This window comes from Haemorhous mexicanus, chromosome 2, assembly GCF_027477595.1.
Source record: "Haemorhous mexicanus isolate bHaeMex1 chromosome 2, bHaeMex1.pri, whole genome shotgun sequence".
NCBI lineage: Eukaryota > Metazoa > Chordata > Aves > Passeriformes > Fringillidae > Haemorhous > Haemorhous mexicanus.
This window is the reverse complement of record NC_082342.1, coordinates 65,059,609-65,079,252: the sequence shown is the minus strand read 5'-3', so window position 1 is coordinate 65,079,252 and position 19,644 is coordinate 65,059,609. Positions and strand designations below refer to the sequence as shown.

The 19,644-nt window shown below is 35.9% G+C and overlaps 1 protein-coding gene across 2 annotated transcripts in view; it reads left to right on the top strand.

Moving 5' to 3' along the window:
- Positions 1 to 19,644, top strand: part of DIAPH3 (diaphanous related formin 3) — a 202,414-nt gene that overhangs the window by 133,728 nt on the left and 49,042 nt on the right. For both annotated transcript variants that reach the window (XM_059839117.1, XM_059839116.1), the window contains 2 exons: positions 12,933 to 13,028; positions 13,467 to 13,526. In XM_059839117.1, the coding sequence (XP_059695100.1) occupies positions 12,933 to 13,028; positions 13,467 to 13,526 (156 nt within the window). The remainder of the gene's footprint in view (positions 1 to 12,932; positions 13,029 to 13,466; positions 13,527 to 19,644) is intronic.

Below are 19,644 nucleotides of genomic sequence, written 5' to 3'. Positions count from 1 at the left end.
TTTTGGATCTTATTCTTTTGTAAAATTGTTTACTTTCTAGATAGTTCAAATTCTCTTGTCCATCTCTAGGTTAGAGGATGTAAAATGCTTCAGGGTGTGTTAGCTCTCCAGGCCACTGCAATGCCTTTGATTCTCTCTTGCTTAGCTGCTGCTCCTTTTCTTGAGGTAAAAGCAATCTCTCACAGTGCTTGAGGTTGTGCTTTTATTCAGTGACTGTTAATTAGCCATTAGTGACTACTTTATGATTCTGGAGCTTCTCTTTCAGCCTATACTTCATACCTTTCAAGACCTGAGGTGCCATCCAGTGCTTAAACAGGATTTGTATCATCATCCTAAGCTTGCATTGTTAACCACTGGTCTCATTTACAACATAGACATCTAACCTTCCCCAGATTCTGCTTTGTTCTTGAAGTCCTTTTCTTTGGATTTCTTCATCTTTCATCTGCTTTTAGAAGCTATTTTAAGAGCTGGGTTTTGTTGCCTATCATGCTACCTTTGGCTGCATGAGGTGGAGGAAACTAATTTTGCATAAAAGTAACCTACATAATACTGCAAAAGTTTTTAGTTGCTCGGGGGGTATTTGCTGACTTTTTTGCATCGACAAAGACTTAATATAGAATCATAGAATAATAGAATGCTAGGCGGTTGGAATGGACAATAAACCCCCAACCCCTCTGCCATGCACAGGAACACTTAACATCATAAAGTAATATGTAACAAAATATAAATTTTATTGAAGTATACCCAGTATGTGACTTGAGTCATTAATTTGTGTATAGCATGTTAGGACTGTATTTATCAGTTCTGAATAAACCACAAGAAAAAAATGAACACTACAAAGGTCATACTAACCCAAAAAGAAAACCACTCTGGATTAAATGTAACTCCTCTGTTTTAGTTTAAACTAATTTCTTCAGTATGAAAACAATAATTTCATTAGTAGTAATAGACATTTATGACAAATATGAGTTCCAGGATAGTCCTGTAATATATTGGCCTTCTCACAAACTATAATAATCTTTCTTAGCCTGTTTTGTGCCTTTGATATGCAGGTGGCAACTGAGTCATCTAGATCCCAGGTATACTCTGTCATCCATGCTTCTATATCAGGTTTCTTTTGCCATACTGTTGCACAAATTCAGTGTTGATATGGTAATTTTCTAAAATCAGATAAATCTGTGCACTTTGTGATATGTCTTTGTGACGTTTTATATTAATTTTTTTATATCTCAGATATAAATGTATTAATATTTTATAGTTTTGAGGTGTGTAGTGTTTTATGAATATGCAGTACAGCATGTTTTAAAAAAAACTGAACATTTTAGGTAAGCTTTACAATATATATTTTAACCTCTGCTAATAAAACCATAGATTTCTCTTATTATATGGAATTGTTTCATTTGCCCTCTTGCAAATTATTTTTGACATTTGGACCTGCAACCAGTGTCAGATTTACGCACCTCTAAACTGTAGTTTGCTACAAGTGTCTATCTCTATATCTTAGCAACATCTTCATGTCTGAGTGGTCACAGCTCAAATAGTTCACTGATAAAGAGGGCTGTGAATCTTCAGTTTATGTAGTAAAAGTATCAGCTTCATATTTTCTTTTCAGCTCCATCCTAACTTTAAAAGTAACTGGAATTCAGTAAACATTTTGACTAAGTAGAGAGTGATACTTAGCATTTTGAAATTTATGTTAATAAAATCTGTCCACTAAATATTCTCTGGACTACAAAATTATATTCATCATGAGATGCTTTACTTGCTTTTGTGAAGCCAAATCAAACTATCACACACTACCCTTCCAAAGGTAAATAGCCAGTGAAAGGGGATCTTTATGTAAATGCCACTTGTCTGCATACTATTAACATTCAGATACATACTTTCTCATGCTGTTCAGATTCTTAGTAGAAGCACACCAATTAATTATTTTGATCTTATCAGAATGTAAATAATTCTATAGCTGAGATAATAGCAGCTAAATTTATTGTAATATAATTGAGAACTCCATCATTGTGGCATCTTCATTGTGTCTTACTTTGAATACTATTTAAATAACAAACCACTTTTATCAGTGGTTATTTACAAAGATTGCCCTTTTCTTGCATAAAAGCAGTGAAGTAATGCCAAAATGGAATATCTGATTTCCAATATAGTGTATTAGTTTGTTTTCAGTTGTGTTATTCAGTTTCATTTTTATCAGAATGATCTAGTTTTAAATAAGTGTTAGTTCATTTAAACAGTTATGACCTTATTTGCAGTCAATTTTGCAGCATTTATTTTGCAGAGGTTTTATATTGTTTATCTCATTTTGGTTAAAAAACCCACATTCCTGTCTCACAAACTTGCTAAGAGCATTTTAGGCTTTGGTTCTTCAAATATTTACTGCTTTATTATTGTCTGCTAAGTTGAGCAATATGAATATTTTCATTAGTTCTGTAGTGTTCTGCAAAACAAAAAGACACCATGGATGCCAGTACTGGCAGTTTAAAAAATGAAAGGAGTAAATGTAATTAGGTAATTAAAGTTCAGATTCCAACAGATAAAATGCTTGCCTTTGAAATAAATTAGAAATCACCAAAGCTATTTATATTAGTAGCTACCCTCAAAGATCCTACTTTACCTGCTTAGCTCAGGTTCATAAGACCTCCATTTTATTAATTTGTTCTCACTGGAGTAAGAGATTCAATACTCCTCAAGAGTACTCCTTTCCTCTGAGAGGAGTGAAGCACTGCAGAAATCATTGAAATGACATCATTAGTTTCTAACATATGTTGGCAATTTGTTTTTTCAGAATGTCTGCTGGGATAATATCTTGAAAAAATACAGATTTTTGGACAATAGCGTGTATATTACTGGCTTTTGGGAATTTAGGAGTATGTTTCATTCAACTAAATTAGTAAATTTAGTTGAATTTAGTTTTAAAGGGGACAGAAGATATGACAGTGATATATATGAAGAAGTCCTAAGGATATATTATTAATATCCAACAAGCATTGTGTGTAAGCTATTTTCTCCAGGTAGTTTCCCCTTTTGGAATTTCAAGTACTCCACTCAAGTTGGTTCCTCCCTGGTGCTGATAACTTTTTCCTCTTGTTCCCTGATTGCCTCCACTTATCCTCAAATTGGAGCCTCTTCACCAAGAGGATTCCTGAGGTCACTTTCTGTTATTTGAATTCATTCTTAAGAATCACTTTTATTAGGAGGCCAGTGGGAAATAACTCTTTTCCATAACTGTGAGGAGTGTAAACTCTTCCTCCTGTGTTCAATTACAGTGGCAGAAAGAACTCTGAGACCTTTTAGAGTTGCTTACACAGTATTTACTCATGTTAATATTTACTGGACAGTTGGTAATAAGCCCATGCCAGTTTTGGAGAGTAGATCTAATTTTTGCAAAATGTGAAAGAGATGTGAGAGATGTTGTTGGCCACAAATCCACCAGAAAGGAGACATCACTTGATACTTCCCTCAGCATGGAAGTTATTTTTCAGCTACAATTGCATTGTTTTGACAGTAAAATATAAATCTGGGTAAATTACCAAGAACATCCAGATGTTCCCTCAAGAATAATTGGCACATATATGCTTGAAAAAGGTTCCAGAGAATGATAAAATACAGGTATGTTTAATAAAAAAATCTAAAAGACTCAATGTGATACATCTGATGTAAAACATCTGCAGAAGCCACAGCAAAAGATGAGATACAGCAAAACCTTATCTGTTCACAGAATTTGATGTTTTTAGTGCAAAAAAGTAGAACTGATCTGAATGTATATTAATCTAATCAACAACTAATAGTCACAGGTTGTGCTCTAACAAGATGTCAAAGGTGTTAAGTCTTCTGGAACATGGAGGTTCATGCACTTATTTGCAGCCCATGGGCTCAGAATGCAGCAACGGCTGTTAGTTTGTACTATGTAGAAGCTCTAAAAGAGCAAGTTGTTTAGAAGAAACAATTCTTTTCCTTTTGAAAATTTTACTTAGAAGTGGAATCTTTGGAGATAGCAGCTGAAAAGTGTTTGTGAAACTGAGGTTTACACAAAGCCCAAGGGAAAATAAATAACAGCTGTATTTGGAAGAGAGAAAAATAATTAGAACAAATAAACTTTTGAAAAAAATAAGGGTCAATAAAGTAATGTCTGTAGATGAATATTCTCATAAGGCTTGCCATTTATGGTATAGCGGTAAAATTTCTCAACAAATATGAAAACAATGCTGAACACTTAAAAAGGCATTACCATGAAAAACAATTACAATCTCTGGAGACATCTTTGGGATTAAGAGCACTAACAGCTCTAATGATTGTACAGATAGCAGGTTTTGATTTGAGTAGGCATTTCCTACTCCAAATACTACCTCACATCTCCTCTGTAAGAAAGTAGACATCAGAGTCCTCTAGGCTCTCCCCTCTGCTATGTGATGCTTTTATTCTTTCAGGGTTTTTTCTGTATCATCAAAAGTTTCTTTTCTCAAGTTGCAGAGGAAGGGAGGAATAAATATCCTTACTAAAGCATTGGAGGATATACTTTATTTTTACTTTCCTCAGTTCAAGGTTGTAAAAGAGCCAAGAACCTGCTCTGTAATTGTTGGAAAGCTGGCTGATGGGAAGGTCATGTCTCTCACTCCTCCTTCAAACTGAGTCTGCTGCTGCTTCTATTACTATGCTGCTTGCTAGGACGCTTATCTTCACTCAGCAATACCTCAGTGGTTGTACAGAAGTACAGCTTTGTTACTGCATACCAAAATATTCTTGCTCTGAAGCTTGCTGACAGAAGTTACTTGATTTCTCTGGAAGCTTCTCTCTATCGAAGGCTACTAAATTCAAATACCAAGTCTTTGAATCATGAACAGCTGGAGACCAAGAGACCATTCTAGAAATGTAATTATGTATTTATCCTGTCCTTTGTATAAATGTTTGCCATTGCTACTAGTGCACAAAGGATGCAGGGGTAGGTGGGCTGTTGATCTGATTTTTCTGGGTATTCTTAGGCATTTACACCTACCCAACCCAAGACCAAAAGGTCTTTCCCACCCGAAGCTGCCCAGAAGTTTTCCTTAGAGTAAGCTGAGTCATGCAGCCCAGTCAGAACTTCATCACTCCACCCATGAAAAAATATTTAACCTGAAAATTTTCTTGAGCCTCTCCTCTCTGTAGCACAACTTTCAGTATGAGCAATCAATGTGTATATTTTCTAATTTGCCTGTTTATAAATTTAAATGGAAACAGTACTGGGCTCAATAAGCTTCTTCAGAGGCACACAGTAACCAAGAGATAAATGTTCACACATATCCACACAGATGTATTATGTCCAGCTCTCTATATACTTTTTAGAAGCTATGTTGCATTAATAATGCTCCTTTAGTTGCTCTTCCTGCTTTTTAAATGAAATTGTAATGGATTCATCTCAATAATAGAAGTATGTCTTTTTTTTCCCCCCTGTGAAACAAAACTAATGAAAATACTAGATTTTGGCTAGTCTGGAAAGCAGATTGGTTGTATTCTTGTCATTGTCATTGGAGCTGTGTTGTGTAAAGAAAATGGGAAACTCCTTAATAGTAAAACATGTTGACTGACTTCTTCATATGTAATCAATAGTTCTTGCTATTAGCTGTCCTTTCAAATCTTAGCCTTAGATAATCTGAGTGCATAAGGCTGATCTGTTTTAGTTATAAGTGGTTAAATAAAACTGAAAGAAACTTAGCATTGTTCTCAATTTAGCAGGCTTTTTTCCCACTAAAAGGCAGAGCATCCCAAGCGAGTAGGAAAAGGGCTATAAAAAGATTGAGTCTTTTAAGTGGCTTTTAAAAACATTAGCAGGTAATGCAACATAAAATGCATTTCTAGACTAACCTGTATTGTTAAGTTGGTGAGAGAGTAGGTGCGTATGCAAAATTCAGTGGACTTAGTGAAAAGGTAACCTCTTTGTAATCAGTTTGTGCTCATTGACTACTGTCCTCTCTGGGCATCTCTGCAATGAGTCTGGCACAGTCCCCTTTACATCCCACACTGTTCCCCACAGGTGTTTATATACATTGATAGGATCCCTCTGAGCCTTCTCCTTTCAGGCTGAACAGCCCTAGCTCTCCCAGTGTATTGTCATATGAGAGATGCTCTGATCTCTAGCATCTTCGTGGCCCTTGACTTTGCTTGGATATGTTTGAGTTTCCCTTGTGCAGGGGTGCCAGAGCTGGACTCAGCACTGCAGATGAGTCTCACCAGTGCTGAGAAGAGGGGAAGGATGCCCTCTTGTGACCTGCTGGCAATGTTTTTCTTTGGTCATCTTTGCCACAGAGCCACAATACTGACCCATGATCAGTATGTTGTCCACCACAGTCCCCAGTTATTTTTTTAAAGATGCTTTCCAGCCAGTTAATCCCCCATCTGTGCTCCTGGATGAGGTTTCGCCTCATCACATGCAGGTCATTTGTTGTAGTTCATTAGGGTGCTTACGTGTCAAGCTTTTCAAGGTTCTTCTGAATGGGTCAGCCATTATTTTGAATTTTGCATGATATGCAAACTTGATCAGACTGCACTCTATTCCATCATTCAGGTCATGAACAAAGATGTAATAAATATTATCCTCAGTATCAAATCCTGGGGTACACAATTTTAAAAGCTTAGCTTTTTGTTAATTCTTTTTTAAGTCCAGTTTACCTAGATGTCTCTCAGAAACACTTGCTTTGAGAGTCATTCAGCTGGATCTGGCACCAATATAAATAAAACTGGATAATCTCTGTGGAAAACTCAGTGTGAGTTTACAGTGGCTTTTTTCTGTTGCCATAGAAAGAAGGGACTTACAGACACACAATGAACATGAGAAATGTTTTATTTACATTTTTATTAAAAAGCTCAATATTAAGATGATTTCACTCTCAGTCTCATTACTTAAATGGGAAATTGTGATCCAGCCGAGATGCCAGAATTGGTACCTTACACCACTGAACTATTCTTGTATCTCTGTGGTAAAGAACACCTCTTATCACAGCTTACTTTTTGGTTTTGTCATATGAGCAATCTTAAATTAAATTTGTGTAGGTATCACCCTTAATTTCAACAGCTGATTTGAAAGGGGCAGCTGTCTTTCAGGGTTCATGAAGGGTGGAGTTTATTTTGAATTTAACTTATTTTAAGCTCTCTGGAGCTCGGAACCCTCTTTGTTATTATGATTAGAGTCAAAATGTATCTATTTCTAAACCATAAAAGCACTCTAGGACAGCTCAACAATGGACCAGTTCATCAAGATCAAACAAGATGGTATGAAACCCACACTTCTCAGCTAAATTTATGGAATGGGTGCATCAGTCATTAGGAGAAATCATACCTTTTTAGATTATACTTGCCAAGGGCTCTGAAGCACTATCAAAGGCTTTTTACTTTGTGTTGGGCATAAGTAAGAAATTAACTCTCCTGATACTGGACTACAGTATTGATTTGAAACGTGAGGTATGTGCATGTGTTTTGCTTTTGGAAGGGCTGTTATGTGTCCTTCGCCTGAAGTCACTGCAAATAGTGATACTTTTCTTAAGTTTCATTTAATACTTGTAAATCTAAAAGGTGCTGTCCTTTCAGCCAGTCCATTCAAGGCACACTTGGCACCTGTTTCTGCTTTTAACTGTGCACTGGAAATTTTCTTTTTCTTACTGTATTGTAACAAGGTTCTTCCAAAATTTTATCAGTGTCAAAGGAATCCTTGTTTTTTTGGTCATGGCTCTAGCTTGTGCACTGCTAATGAAAGTCAGACTGATAGGCATGTATTCCTTAACTCACCTGTCAATGAAGATTATCTGATTGCTGCTATGGCTTTTACCTCAAAAAATTCAAAGCCTTATAAAAAGTTCAAGTTGAAGTCTATGTATCCTGTGCATTTTCTTGACAAAGTTGCTCTTATCCACCCACAAATCCTTTGTAAAATTTGAATATCTGGATTTCATTGGAATGAAGGCTCATTGCTAAATGACTACCGAAATGTTTCAATATTACATTGAAACATTAAGGTTGCTTTATATTTTTATGTTTACAATGTAAAAGCCTTCAAAAAGTCTTCTGCCCTGATGGTATACGTGGCTCAAAGATCTAGAAATTGCTCACATCAGCATTATGAATACTGCACAGAATCTGCCTTACACTCTGAGACTGAAAAGATGGAACTCACATCCAAAACACTGGAGCTGCACTGATGGCTTCAATTATCTTCCTCTTTGTGATCTGCTGTTCTGCTTCCGGAAGCCTAAATCATTCAAAATGATGCATGCCTAAAGCTTCCCTCTTGAGATTTTGTTCAGAGAATGTTACTTCAGATTTAGATGGAGTCCTTTAGTCAGCTGAGCAATGCTTTGTAGCCTGCACTAATCAAAATCTGTCCTTTTAAAAGCAAATATAAAGGACTTTTCATGATGTCTTTAAAGTAAAGGTTAATAAAGTTAAAAGATGTAACTTTCTTTTTGTTCCTTTTGCAAATAGTCTGGAATCATCTCAACTGTCACTGTCCCAAGCCTGGTAATCATTTGCCTCTGACATTTTTGTACATAAATGCACAAGGCAGGAGGGATCTAAACCTGGAAGTAGGCTGTGAAGGGCTTACATCTTAGTCAGTCAAAAACTAGGTGAAGTATGTCTAACTTGAATTATGTCCTGAGCTGAAGAGGAAGGAAAAAAGCAGTCTGTATTCTAGCAAACAAGAGAAAAAAATTATAAATTCTGGTATTTGCTGAATTGAGAGTATTTAATTCTTAAGATGAGGAAAACAAATGCAATAGCTTCAGCACTCTAAGTTTGTTGTTAATATATATGAAGGCTTGAGTGCTGCTATGGAGTTATATCAAAGATGAAACAAAGATAATTAAGCTCAGCTATCCAGCTAATTTCAGGAGTAGCCCTTGAGGTTTTGCATCCTTTTCCTTCTGTAACAGGAATGGAATCTGTAAGGTCTCTTTTTAATGTATGTATTTGTCCAAGTTGTGTGGTTTTAGTTTCGCACAAAACTTAGTGTTTAGCTTTAGGAGCTGCTTTTCATTGCCCACAGTATAACAAAAAGCTGCATATAGTTGCAATGCAATAAAAAGAGAGGTTGAAGATGATAGTCCAAAATTACTGTAGCTAACTCTCATAAGTGAGATTGAGTAAGCAACATCAAACGTAACCATGCTAAAGAATCCCAGGTTTGCTTTTCTGAAGCTTCTTGGTATTTTCCTTTGTGAGAAGAGTAGCTAAATAAAGCTTTGATTCTGTGAAAAAGGAAACAGGCATATTATTATGTTTTCTCCTGGTAAAATGAACTTTTGGAGTCCTGGTGTTCTGTGGTTTATTTTATATTGGACAGGTTCAGGCGAACTGTAAAAATAAATCATTTTTCACCCAAAATAATATTGTTACAACACTCTTTTTTTAAGACCACATTGCTAATGGTATTTGTGATTCTATCATGTCAGTGGACTACTGCTCCTGGAATTATGGTATATATAATTTGTTCTTTATAAGTACATGAAATGCAGGTGTCACTACTAACTGCAGTATCTGTTGCTATCATTATAAGACATTATAGGTGCACATGTAAAGCTAATGATACTCACTGCACTAGAAGAGAAGGGTCTTTAATATTCTTAACATTTTTAAAGACGTAATTATGAAATTATGTAGTTTATATCTGACTTGGCACTGAAATGTCAAGGGCAAGACTCACCGGCTACTTTGGGAAGTTTACTTCTCCTTTAGATGGCATTTAAAAGACAGTTGTATGAGTTTTAATTAGGTATGAAATTAAATAGTGTTTAAATCTTCTATTCTGCAATTGAGGGAAAAGAGATCATTTAAATCATAAAAAGGTATCTTTCTCAAAGGAATTACTGTGGGCTATGTAGCTATCTGCAAGCCAACCAGAATTCCTAGTTCTATGGTAACAAAAGATTGATACACTTGACTAATTAGGAAGCTGGTTGGCACTGGTGCCAGTCATCTGCAGCAGCTTGTGAAAGCCGATTTAAAGGCCCTGTAGGAAGTGTTAATACTGAACAGTATTTGTGACTCTTGTACTGGCATGGTAGCAACATTGTATACAGCTCTTTCAAGGTAATTTAAAAGCTTTCTCACATACTGCATGGCAGACTCTCACTTCCTTATCTGCCCATCATAGGCGCTTGGACAACATTTTTAATGTGCGGGTGCTGATAGTTACCTGCATAACTTGGCAGCAGTTGTCACAATCAGCTGCTGATGTAGGTATCAGAAACCAGAATTTGGAGCCTACTGAAGTTGTATGAGTTTGAAAACCATGCTTTCTACATGTTTTGGGTACAGAGATTGTTAAGTATGTGCTTTTATTTGCAGTGGTTAGCTTGTTTCAATACATCCATGTATACAGAGCAACTGTTACATGAGTATTTTCACTCAAGTTTCAATCTACTACAATTTATTCTTCTACTACTTTTTTTGCGAGACAATGGAAGCACTAATCTATAATCCACTTTCTGACTACCAGAATATTTCAGATAAGTGTGAAAAATAGTGCATGTAAATGTTACAGCTTTACTACAGGTTGTGGGTTTGCAATATTTCTGTTGCATTATTTTAAATCTTCTTTTTAAAAAATTTATTTGATTAGCCTTTTTATAGTAATCAGGGGTTTTTATACTGAAAATTGTTAAGTTTTTGAAATGACTATTAAATCTGTAGTAGTCTTGGGCAGGCTTAAGAGGAAACAGATGACATGCTGAAATAGCATTGAAATTTTTATTCTGTTATTCCTACTTCCTAAAATAAAACTTAGGAACTCTTCCATAGACATTAATGGTATCATTTTGGTGACTGTGATACTCTTCAGTATTGTTTGAACTGCCATTACCCAAAATGCTTATAAGCTTTCCTCCAGCATTCATGTTTGTTAATGCAACTAATGGCTTGGCTCAAAATTTCTTCAAGCATCATGTTGGTTTGAAACTATTCACTGACTATATTCATTCTAGACATTAGTATTTTAGAGAATTGCATGACATCAGATGGGGAAAGTTAAACAAGTAACAAAAACCCCCCACCAAACGAACAAGAAAAAAAGACACCACAAAAAACAACCCCAAACCAAAACAAAACCAAAATAAAAAAAGGCGAAACAAAATCCAAACCTGGACAAATAGGAAGCCAAAGACATAGTCTGAGTGCTTTTTTATAAGGTGTATTCCAAGCCATACTAATGAGTATGATAATCCATTAGTCGTAAGAGAGCAAACTTCAGTGTAATAAATAAAGCATATTATAGCAAACACAAAAATGAAAAAAACATTCTATATTTCAGTCTTCATGTTTATTCTATACCTGCTATAAATTTAAATGCTAGGCAAAATTATGATTTATTTGCTAATTTTCACTTATTTGGTTTTGTATGTAGCACTTTTGTCTAAGGTTGAAAACTAGTCTGGTAGTGCAGAGTATAGAGAAAAGAGAAGAACTAAGGGTTACTGTTTCCTGGATAAAAAGCTGGCTGGATGGCTGAGCCCAAAGAGTGGTGGTGAGTAGAGTTACATCCAGCTGATGGCTGGCCATGAGTAGCCTTCCACGGGGCTCAGTATTGGGCCCTGTCCTCTTTAGTATCTTTGTCAGTAATCTGGATGAGGGAATTGAGTGCCCCCTCAGTCAGTTTGCAGATGACACCCAGCTGGATGACAAGCGTTGAATTGCTGGAAGACAGAAAGGCTAGGCAAAGGGATCTGAACAAGCTGGATCAGTGGGCTGAGGCCAGCTCTATGAGGTTCAACAAAGCCAACTGGTGGGTCCTGGATGTGGGTCACAGTAATCCCCTGCAGTGCTGCAGGCTGGGGGCAGAGTGGCTGGAAAGCTGCCCAGTGGAAAAGGCCCTGGTGGGTGTTGATTGACAGCAGCTGAAAGTGAGCCAGTATGTGCTCAGGTGGCCAGTAAGGGCACTGGCACCCTGGTTTGTGTCAGCAATAATGTGGCCAGCAGGACCAGAACAGTGATTGTCCCCCTGTACTCAGCATCTTGTTACATGCACCAGGTGGTTTAGATCCTGATTTGCATATTCACTGTTAGCAGTAACTGCTGACTCTATCCAAGATGTGTGTTAACCAAGGGAGTTTTGCCCAGTGGGGTATAATGAGATTTCTATAATGAAATTCTTTATTCCTCCATGGAGGTTTTTTTGTTGTATAGTTAATCCCTGGGTTCTGTTCTTTGTCCTCCCATGCATACATACAATGGGGTAACAAGGTTAAAAAAATAAAACACTTTCTGATGTGTTTATTAAAGGAAGTAAAAGGAGAATGTTTAATACTTGCATTTGGTTACCAGCTCAGGGTAACATTCATAATTCTTTTGGGGGTTATTTTGCACCTGTGTATATTATTAGGCATTATAAGCATATAATTCGACAAGTAGAATTTTCCTGAACTACATCAATTATTTAATATTGGCCAGAGGTTATTAAATGGGAACAGAAAATGGCTTTTGATTAAAGCTGCCTATGGATATCAGTATATCCTATCCAGTCCAATACTGTTCAATCCGCTCCCTGCTGAGAAGCAATTTTAAGTTTTTATCACAATATCTTTTGTCAAATGTAACAAATCATATAAAGGACAGCTCTTGAAAGCTGACATGAGACTGATTATTTGCAGTTGTAGAAGGGTACTGAAATGAAAATATGAGTTAAATGACATTTCGCTTAAAACTCTGCTTGACTCTCCATATAGAGAAAGAAGAATGTGAAATGTGTGGAATAGAATTTGGTCTAGTACAATCTCTAGAAAACCAAATCTGTTGTAGTTAATTGCAAGAGAGCAATTCGTAAATATTAAAGCACAGGTCGAAGTTTGAAATTAATTGTTTTAATAATAATATTGGTATCCATTATTATTGGTTTTTGTTGATGTTATTCTTTATGCTTTGATATTGCTTTGGTAATCAAGAAGGTTCTTTTTCCTTTACAGAAGGTGAGGAGACTGGAGTGATGGATAGCCTGTTGGAGGCCTTGCAGTCAGGTGCGGCTTTTCGAGACCGAAGGAAAAGGACACCAAGGTCCAAAGGTGAATATTCTATTTTAGATTTTATTTTCCAGAGAAAGTTAAAAGCATTATGGGTCCAGTGCTCTAGAATTTAGATACCGTCAGATTTAATTTGTTTGTACAATGAGTTTTCAGGTATGTTCAGACTGTTGCTTATGTCAGTAAGACTGGAAATTAATGTACTGAACTTATTATAGCCAGATCATTATGACAAGACTTTTCAATACAGCCAAATGCACTTTAACTTTTTAGGGTTTATAGTTGTATGAGGGAAGCGACAGTTATCTTGCTCCATAAGCAAGTCTGAGTCAAATTATTTCTCTGGTATATAACTGTCATTTATTCCAAGAATACCTAACTTGTAATTCTTAAATTCCTAAACTTCTGCTTTGTAATGTTGTAATACTCTGGTAGCTTTCAAACACGTGTTTCATTTCCGTTGTTTCTTTTCTTTTGCAGACACACCACAAAATCTCAGTCCAACCACCCAGCGGCCTGTGCTGAAAGCTTGTAACCATGGTAATGAACCATATTCATGACTTGCATGCACTTCTTAGCTTAGTTTATTTAGTTGATCTGTGCTTTCAAGACTGCTGCTATTATTTTTTCAGTTTTGTACATTAGTGGAGTACTAAGCCATATTGGAACTTGCTTTTTAGGACTCATCTGAATATTACATCCTGAAACTATACTTACTAATTCCTCTGCAAAGCTCTTCTATCTTTTGCGGGATTTTTATTTATTTAAATTTTGATTATGTTTTTAAATTGTAATAGTTTTGTAGTCCTTAAGAATCATTATGCAAGTTTTTTAGGGTTTATGGAATTGTAATAGAAAGCAGAGATTTTGTAATGTTTCAAGTGTTAGTTACTAAGTGCCTATTATACTGAATCTGAGAACTTTTGGCATTCACTCTGTGTTTCTTTGTCTTGGTTTTCTTGGTACTATAGTTGGAATGGTTTAAGCTATTGTTTATCAGTGTTAATTCAAAAGGAGTGTTGACTCTACAAAGTTATAGTAAATGTTTACTTGTAAACTGCTGAACTATCTCACTGTAATCAGTAGGACTTGTTCTTGCAAGTTACAGTGTAGGTGTGGGTGCCTGTTAACTTTGTTAGTCAGTCTACAGAATATTGCTATATTGGCTGTGTTCTAATTAAGCTTGAGGAGTCCAGAGTGACTCAGTTGCTCACGACTAGTGGTCTCAGGAAAAAGTTTATATCTGTAGTCCTGCTGTTAAAGAGAAAGTTGAATAATGGGGGGGAAAGATCTTCTTTCTTAGTTTTTAAAGCAGATTGCACTTTTTTTTAATATTTAAAGGCACTGCGGGTTTTATGAAGCAGATGTCATAAAATTGATTATATTAATTTTACCTCATGTGTAAGTGTTTATTTCTCTGAGTGTAGGAAAAAAAACAACCCAAACCTGTTGAATTTGGCAAATAAAAACAAAATTGAAGAAAATAGAGCTGAAAGGACAGTTTGTCGATAATTACAGAAATTGGTTCAAAGGGAAATCAAGTATATTTGACAGGTACTTGTCTAGCACATAACATATTGATATTTAAGTAATTACTGTAGAGCACATCTGAATTTATCCTGTAAGTGGTTCTGCTTGTAAGAGCACTCATATTGAAGACTACTTCTTATCAGCACATTCTATCTAAGTAGCTGTCTGTAGACAGACTTGTAGCTTCCAGTTTTCAAACTTAACTGCCTTTGGTCAAACATTATGGCCATGTTTCAGATTAAAAAACAAAACAACAAAAACAAACAATCACACTCACCAAAATTTTAATGCTGAAAAATCTTAGTCTAAACCATCTTTGTACATCAGATGGATAGCATTGGGTGCTGAAGCTTGAAGTTCAGATGTCTAATTTGGAGAGAAGAGTAAAAGTAAGCTCTTGGATCTTTTTTTTGTTTTTACCAAAGTCAGATTTTCTGTAGAGCATTTTGAGACAGTCTCATTCTAAGACATTTTAAATGAATTCAATGTTTCTTTCACTTGTCTTGTTGGTTCAGAAACAGGCTAGTACAGATCTGAGCTTGATTTTAAGGAATTGATGAGCATGTTTTTGATTTGTTGACACTTGTCACAATGTCTATGTGTTACATCTTACTATCTTGAGCCAAATAAAGCACCAAACCCAGTGTAGATTATGGTGAGTTCAAAGCCTTTTTTTTCCTTTTTAGTAAAAGTATATGGTCATTTAGGTTACATACTGTCTAGAATGAATGCTAGACTCTGAGTGTCAAAGTCAATTTTGAAAAATGGTAATAATAACCTTAAAAATGTTAATGTGGTTGGTCAAGATAGGAATTATAATGATAAAGTTTCTTTAATTTTCTGGGTTCAACAATGTATGTCACTATTGTTCTCTGTATCATTTTTTTTTTTGCACTTTATATCTGACATACATACATGCTCAATAGCCTGTTCTTTCTATCTATATGTGTATAATAAGTGATAAGTGCTCTATACTATGGTCTATTATGTATATACCATACAAGCAAGAAGTCTGTGACTTCAGAAAAACTGGGATATGTTATTAGACAGAAGTATTGGCTTGGTTGTTCCTAATTTGCTATTCTTTTTTCCCAGCCTAAAACTTCAAATGGATGCCAAGTTTTATATCAAAGGAAAAAACCACTGTCTTACTGTAAAGCTAAAATATGTGGAGATTGCTGGAAGTCCTTAAGTAGCAATTCAAGCACTTTCCATGTTTGCTTCTGTACTGGTTTTGGCTGTTTGGGTTGACTGGTTACTGGTTGGGTTAGTGTTTATTCTGCTGAGACTGACAGATTCACTTATAGTAGATAGATTCTATTAATGCACACTGCAGATACATACCTAGGATTTATCATACAGTCAAAAAGAATTACAAGCCATGACTTGAAATGGCTGTCCTGAATCCTTTAGAGTGGAGTAATCTCTGTTGGGCAAGTGCCTTCAAGTTCTAACTAATCTCTTCTGTTTCAAAACACAACAAACCAAATTAAAAAAAAGTCTAGTTTCATCTTTATGATTAAAGATATTTCTCTTACAAAAGTGGAAACCAAATCAGATCCAAGCATCAACAGTGTTATAAACCAAAACTGGCAATTAAGTGCCTCACAGCCACACGCTCTGTCTTCCCTGATGGGATGGAAATAGGTAAAGCTCACAGGTTGAGAAAAGAACAGTATAATATTTGAAATTTAAATAGGATAGTAATAATAATATTATTATTATTATTATTATTATTATTATTAATAATAATAATAATAATAATAATAATAATAATAATAATAATAATAATAACAGTAATAATATGGAGGAGGAGGAGGAGTAAAAAGTATAGGGAGGGAGAGGAGTGAAACACAAGAGAAACAAGTGATACACAATACAATTGCTCACCACTGTGGGCCAGTGCTGAGCCAGTCTCTTCCTAGCAATCAACATCTACTGACCAACTTCCTCAGTTTGCATGCTGAGCTTGATGCCATGTGGTATGGAGAATCCCTTTGGCCAGTTCAGGCCAGCTGTCCCAGCTGTGCTCCCCCTCCAATGTCTATTGTGCCTCTGCCCACTGAGCAGGGCACATGCAGAGCATGTGAACATCCCAGAGCATGGGAACCTGAAAATTCTTGACTTAGGGTAGGCACTGCTGAGCAGCAACTGAAATATTGGTGTGTTATCAACATCCTTCATAGACTCAATTCAAAACAGAGCACTGTACCAGCTACTAGGAAGGCAATTAACTCTATCCCACACAAACATGGGACAGGAAACTGGTTCCATGTCTCATGGAGCATGACAAGGGAGAGAAATACAGCCTGAATGCACACTTTCTCCACAGCTGTCATGTAAATAGAAGCAGGAAGGAAATTTTTCTAACCATTGCCAGTGTCACCTTCAGTACAATGCTACAGAAGGTATCAAACTAGCATTTGCTTTTCAGGCTTAGCCAAACCCTGTAAAACAAAGTAATACAGAGGAGCAAGCCAATGCTGCTCAGGTCTAGAACTGAGAACTGGAATTGTTTTCTTTAACTAAATAGCCTACTTAAGGAAAAAAAAAGAGCAATAATTAATGAAATGCTGGCTAATGCGTGGGCCATTTTTCTCTTTATGATCTGTTGACTCCCCTGAAATCTCTGGTAGTGTTCTGCTGGTACTGCTAATTAAAAAAGAATGCTTGTTCTCGTGCCACATTCCATGGTAGCTATATGTGTGTTATTTTCAATCCTAATGCATTCTTCTGTTATTGAACAGACTGCCTCTTTCTAACATGATATGTGTTTAAAAAAACATGTGTTTAAAAAAAGATTGGATGTGGCACTTGGTGCTGTGGTTTAGTTGAGTTGTTAGGGCATGGGTTGGACTCAATGATCTTGAAAGGCTCTTCCAACTTCGTGATTCTGTGATATGTAGGTTTTGTCAAGTTTAAATCTGCTCTATTTTTGTGACCAGAATTACCAGTTGTATTTTTAATGCTTGTGACAAGGCCCATCAAGTCACAGTTTTTCTTGTGGAGAAAAATTCCTGCTGCATAACTAACAGAAGTAATACACATTAAGAATTGCTAAGTCTTGGAAGTGTTTTAATTCCTTAAGAATGCAAGTAATATACACTAGATTTTAGTGGATATAGTTACAATCTGTATATTTTATTCCCATTCATTGTGTTTTTTATTTTTAAATTACCTACTGAATTACATCTATGTGCAAAACTATGTGTTAATGTTACAGTTTTCTTTAACTGCAAAGGACCATGGACTGCAGTAAATATTGTGGTACATGCTTTTGCTGTAATTCCAATGCAGAGCAATGTCTGACACAAGCAAAGTATTGGTACAGTTTTAGTGGTGTGCTTAGGATTCAATAGCATCTAACAGAGGAGCTCTTTTATTTTATTTAGGAAGCAGGAGAAAGCACAGAATTTTCAGTGATCGGGATTTTGCACATTAGAAGATCATTTCAAGCAGCTAATAGCTAAGGCTGATCTGAGTTTTTCAGTTATTTTCAACAAGAGTCAAGGCATATTTGCAGCTTGTATGTTTACTACAAGCTACTCAGGCCCAGATACATGGAGCAGCATATCCAAGGAAGGGCAGAGCCCGCTGCAGCACAGAAAGCTGCATTATTCACTAAGTTTTTGGTCAGGTTTTGCAGCCTGCCTCAAGTTCTCTGCTGCTATGGCTACACATTTATTTGCTGTAGCATTAGCCAAGCTAATACCACCTGAATTGCATGAATACAAATTTGAGATGCAGCTTTGATTGCACATAAACACATACCTCAAATGCAGCAGAGTTTATCTTTACAAGCTGATCATATTAAAAATGCTGTGAGTAAAGAAAAGCTATAATGAAATGCAAGCAAAAAAATACAGATTGCTTTTTGAGACTGCAGAGGTTGAAAGAAATCTTTCTGTCGCAATCAGTAATTGCATTGTAGACAACATTTCTAAAGGTGACAAAAAGGTCTTGTTTTTATATTGAGATCAAACTTCCATGGTAAGAGATGGTTGTAATTATTATAGCTGTTTGTTCAGTAAATCTGTACTCAATAGGATAATTTTCATGTCACATCTAGTCTGAAGCATTTTAAAGACTTCTGTTAAATAAAACCCTTATGTAGTAAAGTCATTCTGTCCCAATTAAGCATAAGGAAACCCTTTTTTTCATGTGTGTTTGGTTCTTTTCATCTCATATTTATAATAGAACTGTCATCTGATATTCATATTAATGTCTCTGCTACCTTATTTTTGACAAGCAAAGCTGACAGTGAGCTCAAGCTCATCTTAGTTCTTGAAACTGTGTGACCACATAGAGGTCATTTTTATTTCATCATTGTATGTGACAGCAAGCTATGATTGGCATTTCAACCTAATTTTTCCTTAAGTCTGTGGCTGTGGCTGTCTTTTCCTCAACTGTATGTAGTGAACATTAGGAAGTACCTAGCAGTGAAGAAGCTACCCTTGAAGAAAACTTTTTCCCCAGAACATGTTAGCAGTAAAGGCACCCTCTTGAGCATTAGCAGTCCTTCACAGTAGATATTGCTTTCAAGGCATTGTGCATGTTTAGCCATGTGATCCCAAAACATCAGTACCTCAGGTGGAGAAAATTTTTGTTAAGCTTTGTGAAGTTTTACTCAATAGACAAGTTTTCTCAGTAGAAGACATGGAATAACTGTAGGCGCTGTTATGAAAGGAAAACATTTAATAGGATTTCTATTAAAAAATGGTTCTCAGATGTTGCCATTTTAAGACCAAACCTTCACTTCAATATTGACTTCGTAGGTCAAGTAAAATTGCTGCTTATTCTAACAGAAATAATTCCCCTGGAACCATCTACTCTGTTTATAATAGTTTTTTTTTCCTAGAGCATGCAGCAGAGTTCAAAGGAACTGACCATAAAAGTCAATTTTGCATGTGTGGAAAGAAAAAAAAATATCCAGACAAGGAAAGTGAATTTACACATTTTTATTTCTTTCATTAGAACTACTTCTCCATTGCCGCAGTTGAAAACACATACCATCACAAAAATATCCCTGAAGTATTTTCATTCCAAAATATCTAGGAAAAAGATTAATTTTGATGCAGAGTTTTCAGCAGTCTCTCACACTCATAATTTAATGTTAGAATGAAGAAAA